The sequence below is a fragment of the Octopus bimaculoides genome, chromosome 2 (assembly GCF_046866305.1).
Source record: "Octopus bimaculoides isolate indiv1 chromosome 2, ASM4686630v1, whole genome shotgun sequence".
Lineage (NCBI taxonomy): Eukaryota > Metazoa > Mollusca > Cephalopoda > Octopoda > Octopodidae > Octopus > Octopus bimaculoides.
Genome location: NC_142929.1, coordinates 109,422,117 through 109,437,497, shown reverse-complemented (window position 1 = coordinate 109,437,497; position 15,381 = coordinate 109,422,117). Strand labels below are relative to the sequence as shown.

General features: G+C 36.0%; 1 protein-coding gene across 1 annotated transcript; it reads right to left on the bottom strand.

The window, feature by feature from the left end:
• Positions 1-2,276: 2,276 nt before the first annotated feature.
• Positions 2,277-10,031, bottom strand: LOC149137191 (myosin heavy chain, non-muscle-like). The gene is made up of 3 exons (XM_089338863.1): positions 9,672-10,031; positions 3,387-3,442; positions 2,277-2,313 (listed from the first exon to the last, which is right to left on the bottom strand). Exons 1-3 carry the CDS (start codon positions 10,029-10,031, stop codon positions 2,277-2,279), a joined length of 453 nt encoding a protein of 150 aa, XP_089194989.1.
• Between the last annotated feature and the right edge of the window lie 5,350 nt (positions 10,032-15,381).

The window sequence follows — 15,381 nt, the reverse complement described above, 5'->3', positions numbered from 1 at the left end:
ACTGGGTCACATTGATAGCAAGTGTGTAGTGTCACACTGATGAAAAGAAGTCAGTCAAGCAGAAATGCATATATCTGTAGATAAAGGTTAAATTCAGGTAAGTATTCTATAGTAAATTTTAAAATAACATCAGAACACTATCCTGAGTCCTTAAGCTAATAACAAGGTTTTGAAATGCTAAAGAAACGAACCTAATAATAGCTGCAAAACACAGTTTTTTTTTTAACAGATAGAAGATATAAGCCATTACCAAATGTTTTTCAACCTGCAACGCTAGTGCCAGTGTCATATTTACAACACTCAGACAAACTTTCAAAAGCAAGATTATTACAGATGAAGCTATAAGATTTTGGATTGTTGCCATTTGAAAAATATTAAAGACACTGCCTCAATCAAATGACAGTCATTGCAAATGTCATACGTTAAATATGGACTCAAGCACAATGATGTGATCATGAAGTTTACTTTGAAAGTATGTCATCTCAGGTTCAATCCACCGTGTAGCATCTTAGACAAGTGTTTTCTATCCATAACTGCAAGTGCACCAAAGCCTTTTGACAAACATTTGGTCAACAGAAATTGTGTGGGAGTACATAAGAAGGAATGTTCCTGTTCTTTAGAGGCAGTCTTAATCCATCACCAGATCTAATCACACACAACCTTGGGTACTCTAAAAGTTGAGTCCACTATCTTGCAAGTATACGGGCCAGTTCTCCAGTTAGAGTTTGGCTTCCTCTTTTCTTTCCCGTCGTAACTTAATGAACAACTTAGTCCTGAGATAATTCTCCAATAAGACAAAACAAAGTGGTTGGACTGCATACTTATTTTAAAGTATGAAAATTTAGTATAAATAGTACTAGTTTTAATAAACCCACAATATTTCTAGCTTCAAAATACTAACGCAAGTTTGCAAATTAGAATGTACTTCATGATTTTTATGGTAATTATTACGGATTCAGAAAATAAACCCTCAGACTAAAAACAGCGGATTTCTGCTAAGTGTTATCTGACATTAAAACAAAGAAAATATTTTTTTAAACCGCTAAAGTACAAAAAATAGTGTTTTCGATATATATATATATATATATATATATATATATATATATATATACACACACACACACACACATACATACATACATATCCTTTGGAATGAACAGTTTCATCCCTCAGACAACAACGAAGAATTGAAAACAAAGCTTTTCCGTTTCGTTAAATAGTCTGGTGTGGGAAGAGGTCTTATAGGATTAATCGAAAATAGTAATCAAAGCTAAAACTATTAAAAGCTACGTCAGGATGCGAAAATTCTTTTAACATATACTTTCAGATGTCACATATAACATTGTGAAAAATTTGTCTATTTTGAGAAAGTAAGATAAAAGCATTGAACGAGAGAGTTCATGTATTTAAAATATTCTATTAAAAACAAACAATGAAGCATATTACTCCACCCCCAAATTTTAAATCTTCACAAGGCTATTGTTCGAAAATTATTTATATATGTGAGGTTAACAGAACTGGCGTGTTTGGTCATTAAAGCACAAGTTTTCGGTAACAAAGAAACCAATTTTCACCATAAATAGCAATTCCGATTATAAAGACAAAATTCGTTTGAGTTGTCACACGAAAAGGAAAAAGTATGGCGACAGACAATTAGCATATGACATGCCAAATGTATTTTATTTTCTGAAACACTAATTTACATATAACTAAGATGAATAAGTACTAGGCTCCCAAAGAATAAGTCCTGGGGTCGATTTGCTCGACTAAAGGCGGTGCTCCAGCATGGCCGCAGTCAAATGACTGAAACAAGTAAAAGAGTATATATATATATATATATATATATATATATATATATATATATATATATATATATATATATATACATATAGAAGACTGAATGATTAAGAAAACGGTAAGTGTAGCAGTTCGAAAGTTGAATTATCAAAATATTAAGCATCCTCCGTAACCACTCCTCAGAGATGATACATAACCAGATCTACCATGACCAATCTTTTAAAGATTAGTGCTGACTTCCGGGAGAAAGAGAGGAATAAAGGAGAGGCAGCAGAAAAAAAAGGGGAGGGCGAGACAGAGAGAAAGAAGGGAAAAGACAGAGAGAGACTAATTGTTGTTTTTTTACTTTTTTAAAATTTCGTTATGAAAGAAGCCTTCCTGACAATCATTGGTTAAGCATATTTTTGTCTTTTTTTTTTTTAGAATTGCATACCATTAAGAGAGAGAGAGAGAGAGAGAGATTAAATAACAATTTCTTATCAAATTTCGCTTAAGACTGTGACAGCCGTTAAATAACTGAAGAAAAACGGTATACAATATTACAATATAATAAATAAAAATAAACATATACAACGTCAGTGATACGATATTTTCGCAAAATAGTGTAATGCAGTAGACAAAGACTACAAGAGTGAACAAGTAAAACACGTGAACCATCGTAGACAAAGCATTGAGGCAGCATGGAAGGCTAGACATAAGCAGTTGTAGAAATAACGTGAAGGCACAACAGTGGCAATGCACAATTTTTCATGTACTCCATACAATGCATGTGAACTTGGGTTCAACTATGAACACACGCAAATCAACGAATAAGGCGTTAAGAAAAAGATTATATTGATATTTTTATATATATTTATTATAATGTTATTTTAACAGTATGTCATATATATATATATATATATATATATATATACATAGTGTATATACACACACAATTATGTAAAAAGTATGCGTGTACGCGTAACGAATATAGTATAATATATTATTACATATCAACATGGAACTCGTACGTGTGCGCACGTGTATGTGTGTGTGTGTGTGTGTGTGTGTATATGTATATATATATATATATATATATATATATATATATATATATATATATATACACACACACACACACACACACAGTCGTTGTCGTGGTTTTACTTCCGCTTCCATGCTGGATGTGATGGACAGTTCATTGCAGCTTTCCTAGAAGAGTACATCTTGCTACAAGTTTCATTTTTGGTTCGATTTCTACGGCTGGGTGTCCTTCCTAACGCCAAACCATTTCGCAGAGTGTACTGGGTGCATTTTATCGGGGCCTCAGTAGTAGAGAAGATAGGGGCGAGAGAGTGAATGGATAGCAAGAATGAATAAATAGCGAGTGAATGATGGCTGTCGATACTAAATCGCCAATGGAAGGGAGGGTAGGAGAGTATCAGACGTATATTTATCTGATGGAGTCCCTTAAGATGGTGATACATTAGGGATAATGATGAGAGAGAGGCTGGAGCACTGGAGAGAGGGACAGATGGGTCCCTGGGAATCTTAGTTACACTAGAAGAAATATATTTGAACCGAAGAGATCTACTGCTATTCTCACTCACATCAGTACCATAGTACAGTGACAGTCATCAAGAGATGAGCAATAGGAACAGGAGAGCTAGAGACAAACGTGTTAAAAGCAAAAGCGTTAGACAAAGGTGACAGTGACATAGATTATAGACAGGTCAGTGATAAGAGGGGTGTGCGATAGATATGTAATATTACAGAGATGAGAGGCTATGAAAGAGACCAAAGATGCAGCCTTGGCTTTATGAGTATATATGCAAATACATATGCATATACATGTGTGTGTGAATGCATACATGTTTATACATATACACAAAATGTGAACATGCTTCACCTTATATATTACACACACACATCCACCCATAAACAGATGGATGGACTACTCGTTTCAGTGGTGAGAATTTGGTTGTTTAATCAAATAGTTCACCTGCTCATTAAATTAACTTATAAGTAGCTGTAAGCATTTAACAAATATGAATATCTCTGGTATAATTTTCAAGCAGAGACAGCATGACACAAGACCAAACCTTTGAATTACAATCCCTCCAATAGGTTTCTATACAATTTCTATCTATTCAGTTTCACTCACAAAGTAGGAATCAGCCCAAGGCTGTAGAAAGTGACATTTGCCAGAGATGTCACAAATGAGAGTGAACCCAGGATCTCATGGTTGCAAAGCAAACTTCTAAACCATTCAAATATACTGCATCTATACACATGCACGCGTGCGCACACACACACACCTATATTTGTACATAAATTTATATTTTTAATTGCTGGATCTGAAAAGGCAATGAAGCTGATGCCATGAATGTTCCTATTAAGCCTCTGTATGTCAAAGCCTGCAGGAAAAGTATGGGCAAGGAGTTATTGAGGGCCAGTGTTCAGGTAAGGAAGGACTGTGCATAGTGATTAGTGTAAGACCTGGAGGCATGGACACAAAGATAAGAGGAGAGATGAATAGGAGAATACTTGAGTGGAGGAATATGAACCATCCAGCTCCTATGAGTAGAGGCCATTATAGAAGTGATAGAAAAGGCAGAGAGAGAAGACAGTGTGTCAGTGGATCAGAGGTTGGGGTCTGTAAGTGGTTTCATGCCGATCAGACAAGTGACCCTTTTCTAAACATGGTTTAAGATGTCATCCCAGATGTAAGAGCAATACTCCATTGTGTGCCTCTCCTATGATAATTGTAGGGGGATGAAGTCTTCCTGCCCCAAAGAAAAGAAGCAGTCCTAAATATGCTAAGGACGTGCTCTCCCAAAAGAAACATCCTTAGTAGTAGTGGGACGCAACAACTGGAACAATTTTGAGAGCTCTGAGTGCTGCTCATGATTAAGAAGAGAGTGGTCTGGTGGTATTTTCTTGACTTGAGTAGTATTGGTGCGGTTTTGTTGAAAGAGACAAGACTTGCCTATTCCCATTGGGGGATACTTCTGAAGTCTCTGTTCATGGTGTCAGTGTTGGTTTGATCCTGTAGATTTAGAGGTTATGAGTGGATAATAAATGATTGAAGAATGTTAGGTAGGAAAGCAAAGGTAGTGTCTTCTGTGAAAGAGAGTGTATTGTTGCATGGAAAAGAGTGAGGGATAAAACTGAACCCAAGGGTACACCAGAGTTGATAGAAAGTGAACAGAAAAAGCATGTGTGAATAGTGCAATTTAATAGGAAGCTACCTATCCAAGAGATGAGGGAAGAGTGGAATCCCTAGATAGGCCGTTTCAGCAGGAGATTCACATGCCAGATATAGTCAGAAGTTTTGATGATATCAAGGGTCAACATTATGATCAGCAAATTTCTCCAAAGTAAAAGTCTACCGATGGGTGACAAAGGAGAGTAGGTCACCAGTGAATATGGCCTAACAGAAACCATACTGGTGGCCATCAAAGTGGGGAGATAGATTCAAAGTGTTGGATGATGTTGCAACGGCTGGGAGATATTACAAGTGAATGTGATAGAGCAATAGCTGGCAGGGTTAAAGGGGTCACCTTTCCCAGGAAAAAGATACACTAGTGTTTCCAAAGATTCTTGTAGAGAAAGAAAAATTGAAGAACTCAGTGAAATTAGGGTCTGGCTCAGCCTTGTTAGTTTGAAAGTAGTACTAAAAGGTATTTTCACACTTGGCATGTGCATGCAAGGTAGGGGTCCTTGAAGGATGGAAGGGGATAGAATTGGAAATTTGCCAAGTGTGTTAAGTGTGTGGTTGGACGCAAAGCAAATAGTGAATATGGAGGCTTTTTCAACAGTGTTCATGAGCCATTATTGTTGTGAAGTGGAAGGGAAGATTCTGGAAAACTGGTAGAAATCCTTTTGATAAGGGACCCAAATGGATTGGCTACTGTTCGCATGGTAGAATAGCTTGAGGGCTGTATGATGCATAAAGAAATTGTTATGGTTCAGATAGTGTCCTTGCAGATTGAGTTTTACCAGAAACTGTGCACCTTGCTTTTTGCCATTTACAGCTTTAGGCAAAAACAGCTTCAAGCACAACTATGAATGAACCACTTGAGGGACTTTAGGCTCTATATTTTAATGTGGAAGAAGAAGCCTCAAAAGAATACTTTTGGTCACCCACTTTTAGTTGTTTGGATCAAACTACTTCCTTCACTCCACCAACTTTATAGACTCCTAAGTCCTTAAACCACCAATAATTTCTTCCAACATATCTCCTCTTGCACTGAAGTTATTGTTCCTGTTCTAACACTCACAACTCCTCATGGCTCTCTCACTTATCCTACAAGTGTGCTGCCAGTGCCAAAGCTAAATCTGTTGCACTCCTCATCTCTCTTCATTAACTTGTTTCAGCCCCCCCACCTATTGAGATGATATTCTAAACACTCTTGATTTCTTTTTCATCTCCAAACCTAATACATACCAAAGTAAAACTGTTTTGGCATTTATCAGGTCAGGTCAAGAACATCCTGTTACTGGTACTATGAACCCAATACTACCCGTTTCATAATTGGGTGGTCAATAACTAAACCAGCGTCCCCACCTGACTTGCCTTGCAGGACTAAAAACAAGACCTGTCAAACAATGGATGAGCTCACTGTGAGCCAACTGCCATCCACACAAGGAGTATATTGTGAAAATATCCTGCATATGGACAGGCAAAATGTGCAGCTGGTCCAAAACCATGGCCACAAAAACTCTAATGAAAGCATCCAACCATAAAAACCATGCCAAAACTGAGTCATTAAAGCACAATGCAATACTCTGATACATCAGATCTTGCTGAATCATCCAACCCATGTCAGCCTGGAAAATGGACATACACAAACACAAATATCATCACCATAAGACCATTTTTCCATACTTGCATGGATTGGACAGGTCTCTGCAACATTCTTTCACATCTTCTTTATGAGGTTCAACATTCAGAGATCAGCTTTCATAATTTCTGCTCATGTTTTTGAAGGTCTTCCTATTGTACTGGTCCCCTCCACATGGATCTCCCGGCACTTCTTGATCCAACAGACATCATCCATACTCAATATACATGCATATGGATGATAACAGATGGGTAAAGTGACAGTCATCTCTCTTGCACACAACGGTTAATTCCTCTTATATCTTGTTTTCCTCTGTGCCTCATTATAACATGCACACTCACATAACACAACCAGGAGATCGTGCTTGCTTTGTTTCTTTCCAACTTCTGTATTCGTTGCCCACATCTCACAACCATGAAGCATTGCAGTTCATACACAAGCATCTTAGAATCTACCCTTCCCTCAGAAAGAGAATTCCCTTTAATGGCCATTTTTGACCATACAACTGTCTACTGCAATAGTAGCAGTTCTAAGACTTTTGTTTGTCTGATTTGATTTGATTTTTTTTTTTCTTTTACCTGATAAAAAAAATATGTTCTACAGTCAAAGGGTTGATGCTTAAAATTTTCTTGTAGAAGAATGTACTTCAGCTCGGTTCTTGTTAAAAGAGTTCTTGCACATGGCCGAGTATTTCCAGCTCACTACCACCTTACTATGTACAACTAGGTTGAATATTGGTATGGTATTTGCAATTAGGAGTTATCAAGTTGGAGCATTACATAGGTATGGCACTGTTTTACAGGCCGGATGTCCTCTTCCTGCGACCAACCACTTTACAGCATGAGCTGGGTGTGTTTTGTTGCACTACCAGGATTAAATATACCCTCCACAGTGTCAATTTTTAATTAGAATTACTGCTTTTCTAAGTGGATTGCCTTCACTACAGTAAAGGGAATTTCTGTCTACCTTGTGACATTTTCTAAAAGCCTATGTATGTCCCTTTATGAATATGTGTATGAATATATTATATATACACATACATAAATATATACATATATACATACCTCATCCTCTGTATCTTTATAGGTATACCTGGAGACGAAGCTATATACTTATATATAACTATGTAAATACACACACACATCCCTTTCATGTGTGTGTGCATAGATATACATGTGAATATATGCATGTATATCAATCATTCAAAATATATGACAGGGAGAGAGAGAGAAAAAAAATGAGAGAGCGAAATGAAAAAGGGAGAAAAAGAATGAGAAAGAGATAGATACAAACACAACACACAGACAAACGATGTAGATGTCAGAAGTCGAAATTTGCCAAAGTACAAAGGCAGCTAGCAAACTCCTCCGTGAAACAGCATCGGCCTACACCTTTCCCATTGATAAAATAGAATCTTGGCAGATTCTCGAGAGTATACACGAGAAATTTTAAATGCTAATTTAAAGTTTAGAGTAACAGCAAAGCCACATGCCAAACAGACGTGAACATATAAAACGAATGGAAGTTATTGTCTGCTTTTTCCTCAGAGACGGTAAATCTAGTCAACAATGTTGACAAAGAGAAAAGGAAATATTAAAAGGGTGCGGGAAGTGTGTGTTTGATGACACATCTCGCAGTGACTGTATTTTTGTCGAGAGAGAGAGAGAGAGAAATAGACTTAGACGTCTATCAAATATATAAACAATGAATCCAGACATATATATATATATATATTAAAAGATTGTCACAGAACGATCAAGAGACGAGTTGATGAACAGTTAAAAAAATAAAGGCGATCAGAGGAAATTTGAATTACATAATGTCTAAGAAGGAATGATATTTTAATTAAGAATATTAGAGGGAAAAAAATAGAATGAGGTGGGTCGGGTATGATTTTTTTTTTTTTTTTTCAGATTATGATAAAATTATCCAGAAAAATGTGGGCGGTAAACACACATTATATATATATATATATTTCTATAATGAAATTGTTTTCAAGATGACAATGACTGTCAAGAAACAAAATGACAATACTTAAAAACAGTCTGTATGTGTGTGTATATGTAAATATATTTGTGTGGAGTATTGCACACCATACATACACTCACACCCAACTGTATGTGTAGATCTATATATGAACACATGCAAATACATATTACACTAGTGTGTAAATATACATATATATATATATATATATATATACATACATACACGCACACATATATATACACAAACACACATATATATATACACACACATACGTACACGTACATATATATATATATATACACACACACACATACGTACACGTATATATATATATATATACACACACACACACACATATATATATATATACACATACATACACACACACACACACACATATATATATATATATACACATACATACACACATAAATATACATACACAAACACATACATACACACACACATACATACACACACACACACATATATACATACACACACACATCGAGGAACAAATATTTGAGAAAACAGCAACTATAGTCACCGGTGAAAAAAAAAGAGTACTAAATGAAAGTGTTTAGAGTAGGACCTGGTAGTGTTAAGAAAGAAATTGATATTTTAAAGATCTAAGTTGCTAGGTGAATATGGGTGTGCTTGACCTAATGCAATTCGATTGTCACTTTTTAATACAACTCAAAGCACAAAAATCCGACTGTGACACTAATAAAGCTATATACAAAGGGGGGAAAAAAACAAATTTTAATGCATTTTATAATTAATATTGGTGCATCTTCGTCTATTTTTCCTTAGAAAGTTATGTGCATATGACTAATTGAAACACCTAAAGGTAAAGAAGGCGGGTTCTATTTCAACGAAGACAATGATTTTACAACATCTACTGATTTATATAATTTTAAAATACCAGTTTATGACTTTGTTATGAACGGCCCGCATATTTAACACTTATCACATCTCGACTAACAAAACTTAAAACACCATTTTAGTTTTTTTTTTTTTCACCCCCTCCTTATCGAAAGATATGGAAATATTACTTACATAAATCAGGCCAGAATAGTAACGATCTTTCAGATTATGAAGTACTGAAGCTTCATTTAAACAAGTAAGTTCTGCCATATCCTCAACTTTATTGAATTTAGGGGGGTTTGCTTTTTGTATGTCATCTCTGTGAAATGTTGTCCGCTTGCCAGTTTCTTCGACTTCGACGACAACTTCGTCGCCTTTTTCTTCTACTACACAGCCGGCAATGAAGCCATGAGAGTCGTGAGGTACCCATACCATTCGTTTGGCAGCCCATTGTGATTGTGCCGAAGGGTCTGTTAGACGATTGCGATCTACAGTGAGATATTTCAATTCTTGGGCGCTCATGCACGCAAACGGATCTTCCGTAGCCGCCATTTTGTGTAGCTGTGTGTGTGTGTATATGTGAATGGCGCTTATATCAGGGCTGTGATGCTGGCCCGATAATTTTTTTTTAGTTAGGAGCTGAAATCAACTAAAATTACGAAACAGGTTAGACTCCAAAGCTTCAAATGCACGCAGAAATGTTCTGCTGGTGTTGTTAGTAAAAAAAACAGCCACTTTTCTTTTCTTTCTACTTTATTCTCCGATCAATGACGGAGAACACTGAACTTTCCCCCGGTAAGACAAGAATTTAAGTCGTAACTTTAGCTGTATTTGTGATTGGCACATCATGTGACTCTTATTAAATCCGCCTCTCATTCAACAGACACGCCTCCCCTCCTCCAACTAGTGTAAATGGCGTATCTCGGACTGACAGTCGATGTCGTTCGCCTGGCAACTTATTTTATACTCTTCAAATTTATTTCCATTTTTTTTCATTACATAGTAATATGTTTTTGTTTTTCATTAGCAACTTAAGACCGTATTACTGCTAATGTCACATCCATGTATTTTTATCTGTTCCTTTCCTTCATCTAAATTGTTAATTGATGGCCTATAAATTATGAAGGATTTTTTTGTTTTTAATTTTTCTTGCATGTTCGACTTAACCATATTATTATTAATAATAGTAATAATAAAAAGAACAACTAGACAAACTTAAGTGACTCACTAATATCTACTAACTAGTATCTACAAATATTCTCGCCAGAGAAAAGTTTCATTGAGAAAATAACAAGAATGACTGTAGAATGGCGTTTATACTATAACAGACTTGAGTAATATTTATACACACGGACAAGTAGAGATGAAGGAGAGCAGCCAGGACACCAGGCTGGTTAAGTTGGATAATTCTCTGTACTGAGTCTAAAATGTATCAGTGACGATAATGTCTTCTACTCTACTCGAGCTTCAACAAACCAGCGCTACTTATAACATTGATTAAAAATGACTACATCTTCCCCTATAAAAATTGGCCTAGTGCCCAGTCAAAATATGTATATCAATTTTTATACACACAATTAGCATAAAACAAATGTTTTTGTAAACATAAATAGGTATATATGTAATGACAGCTAACATTTGCCGGCTACACGATTATATGAAATTGAATACACTTCTGTTCCTTAACGCCTCCGTTACATCCAGTTGCAAACTGGAATAATGCATCTTTTACACTCGCTACTCTCAACCCCTTCTCTAATTCTCTTTCTTTTCGGCATTCTTTTCATCTCGTTCGGTTTAATTTATATCGTTCTCGTTTCTACTGTCTTCCGTTTCTTTCCATTCCACTTTTTCTTCTGACGCCAGATTCTATTTGTTAAATGTTTGTCCCTAATCTAGATTCTGTTACCATTCTTGATTGACATTTTCATTATCTGATATTTTATCTTTCTACACTAAATTAAAGTGTTATAATTTAGTAATCATACGTATTTCATTATATACGTGTACATATATATGTATATGTGAGTGTATGTTTGTATATGTATATATATATATGTATTTATGTGTGTGTGTGTGTGTACATATATATATGTGTGTGTACATGTATGTATATATATGTACATGTATGTGTATAAATATATATATACTTGTATATATATATATATATATATATATATATATATGTACATGTATGTATATATAGATATACATGCATGTATGTATATATATATACATATACATGTGTATATATATATGTACACGTATGTATATATATATATATACATGTACATATATGTATGTATACATATATATGCATATATATATGTAGATATATATGTATTTATGCTTATATGTATACATATGTATATGTGTGTGTGTATGTCTATATATGTGTGTGTGTTTGTATATATATATATATATATATATATATATATATATATATATACACACACATATATATATGTATGTGTGTGTGTATTTATATATGTATATATTCACACATGCATACAAATATTTGGAATATTTAGATATTACTAGAGCAGGTAATTTTATGACTAGATGCACTTTCAACCACTTACTCATTTGAACTTTAGTTTTTTTTAATTTTTTTTTGATTTTGTTAAGAAAAAAAGGATATGATTTAAGCACAGTTTCTGTATACTTCTACAACTGCTTGCAGCCCAACACCTGGGAAGGGAATTCCATACTGGTGGATAGTGTAGCTGGGTACAGGACTAATGAACCTATTATGTTAGTTGGAATCTGGTTCAGACCAGACTTCCAAACACTAGCATAGCTAGAGTGTGTGCTGCCTGGAGTGGCCCTTCAGTTTGCTACCCCCAGACTCCACAAAAAACACATATTGCCTACAGCAGATCCCAAAGGGCCGCCCAACTGCCTCCACTTAGCTACACTAGTGCCTCAAGTGGACAGGAACTAGGACGATTTTACAAGCAGGGTCAACTCTCTCACCTTGAGATGGACTGAAGAAGCTATCCCTAGAAAGGTCAGATAGAGGTATCACACACACACATTGCCTCCTAACTGTCATACCTTACTCTAGTTTTCACATGATCAGCTTGCCGTCTCTATTCTTAGAGTTGTTGTGGAAAAAGACATGTTTCACTAGTCAGATGGTACCCAGAGCTCAGTACTGTGCTGAGGTTGCATCATGTATAGCGATTTCAGAACAGTGAGCAGATGTGGTTGAGCAATATGTGAAATGTTGTGTCTGATATGTGAAATATTGTCAGGTGCTCACGAATCTCTACCAGTCAGGCAATGTACCTACTGGAAATTCCACATTAGCATTTCTCCAGAGAACTAATTGTAGGGAAAGATGGCAACATCCTTGAAGAAGTTCTTGGTGTCAACGTGAATGAAGGTGCCAGTCTAATGTAGATGACTTTCAGCCCAAGGACTACAGATAACTTCTAGAAACTTGGAAGTGCTACTGGCAAGGAAAGGAATTTGAGATAAGCCCTCTAGGCAAGGAAGTGATGTCAGCCAGGCCAGTGAGATATGTGCCAAGCACAAAAATATTTTGGATACACTTATCTAATATCCAAGTCACTGTGACTTCTGGAGTTTTGTGAAATCATTGTTGCTATGTATAGGATGGATCTAGTTGTCAGCTAAGTCCATTGTGAAGATCACATAACTCTGTGGTAGTGTCACTATCATGCAAGCTGTGTCCTTCATTTCCAATCTTCAGTGAAAACATGTCTAGCCATAGAGAAATTTTACCTTGCTGGGAAACAGGTGAAAGTTGGTGATAGAAAGGCATCTAGATTTAGAAAATCCACCACAACAAATTTCATTCAAACCATGGAGTATGGAAAAGTGGACATTATGATGATGATGGTGATATATGTGTGTGTGTGTATATATATATATATATATATATATATATATATATATATATATATATATATGTTGTTGTACTTGGGGATGGTCATATTGCCAGTTTAGCCAATAAAAACACATGCACTGTATATTTGGTGTTAATTTGCTTCAGCTTTATATTACATTAATCTTAATCTTATTTCGGCCAGAGTTCTTTCGTCACACTTCTGTGACCTCATCAGTGGTCCTTTGTTTACAAAATGGCTGATAGTTAGCAAGGTGAGACACACATAAGAAAGAAGGAAACAAAGGACCACTGATGAGGTCACAGAAGTGTGACGAAAGAACTCTGGCCGAAATAAGATTAAGATTAATGTAATATAAAGCTGAAGCAAATTAACACCAAATATACAGTGCGTGTGTTTTTATTGGCTAAACTGGCAATATGACCATCCCCAAGTACAACAACATCTGTTTCAACACACGATTTCACATCAAAAATCTTGCAAAACAAATATATATATATATATATATATATATATATATATATATATATATATATATATATATATATATGTATGTATGTATGTGTGTGTGTGTGTGTGTGTGTGTGGAGGCGCAATGGCCCAGTGGTTAGGGCAGCGGACTCGTGGTCATAGGATCGTGGTTTCGATTCCCAGACCGGGCGTTGTTAGTGTTTATTGACCGAAAACACCTAAAGCTCCACGAGGCTCCGGCAGGGGATGGTGGCGAACCCTGCTGTACTCTTTCACCTCAACCTTCTCTCACTCTTCCTGTTTCTGTTGTGCCTGTAATTCAAAGGGTCAGCCTTGTCACACTGTATCACGCTGAATTTCCCTGAGAACTACGTTAAGGGTACACATGTCTGTGGAGTGCTCAGCCACTTACACGTTAATTTCACGAGCAGGCTGTTCCATTGATTGGATCAACTGGAACCCTCGATATTGTAAGCAATGGAGTGCCAACAACAATATATATATATATATATATATATATATATATATATATATATATATATATATATCCCTATATCTATCTATCTGTTGCCAACAGAGGTAAAAGCTCTCTGATTTTCACTCTCCTATTCTTACTCTAGCTATTACACTTTCCACACATCCTCCTCCACTTCTAATTTGGTTCCCTAGGTAGCAAAAATAATCCTCTAAGGAACTTTTGGGGCATTTGAGGAAATCAATTTCCAAAGTATCTGTAGTTTTTATGACTCTTGGGCATCTTCCACATACAAACACGACTTTCTCTGATAACCTTCCTATTATACCACTGCACCTCTTATGTGTCCATAGTTTGCACTGGGTTCACTATATGGCATTCCTGCCTCCTTTCCTACAATTGAGCATTTTACCTGAAGTTGTCTCACTTGTTTATGAATTCCAGGTGTTTTATAACACCAAGCGCTTTGAGGGAGGCATCCCCACAACACTAAATCACAGCTTACCAGCAAACAAGCATAGCACATACATTGAATATGTGTGGTCAATAATGTTTACAACACTAGCACTGCTTCATTAATGCCAACCACTCCGAGAGTGTAGTGGGTGCTTTTATGTGTCACCGGCATGAAGGCCAGTCAGGTGGTACTGGCAATGGCCACGCTCAAAATGGTGTATTTTACATGCCAGAGAGAGAGAGAGAGAAGAGAGTTCATGTTGAAAGTGGTTGGCATTAGGAAGAGCATCCATCATTAACAACCATGTCAAAGCAGACATTGGAGCTTGATGCAGTCTTTGGACACATTGGATCCTGTCAAGCCATCTAACCTATGCCGACATGGGACATGGAAATTAAATAATGATGATGATATTGATATATATATATATATATATATATATATATATATAGAGAGAGAGAGAGAGAGAGAGAGAGATCAAAAATAAGGAGTGCATTTTGGGCAAAGTGTCTTCCATCATAGCCAAGAGTCAACCAAAACCTTTTGAAGGAAATTTAGCAGACAGAAGTCAACTTGAGGGTCATGTTTTTATTTTTAGGTGGTAGATTTAATCTACTGTCCATT

Coding starts and splice junctions, on each gene's coding strand:
- LOC149137191 (XM_089338863.1), bottom strand. CDS start 10,031: ATGGCGGCTACGGAAGATCCGTTTGCGTGCATGAGCGCCCAAGAATTG. Junction 3,443..9,671: donor ACTATTCTGGCCTGATTTAT/GTAAGTAATATT, acceptor GTTTGTCTCTAG/CTCTCCTGTTCCTATTGCTC. Junction 2,314..3,386: donor CACTGTACTATGGTACTGAT/GTGAGTGAGAAT, acceptor GTTTTTCTTCAG/TTATTTAACGGCTGTCACAG.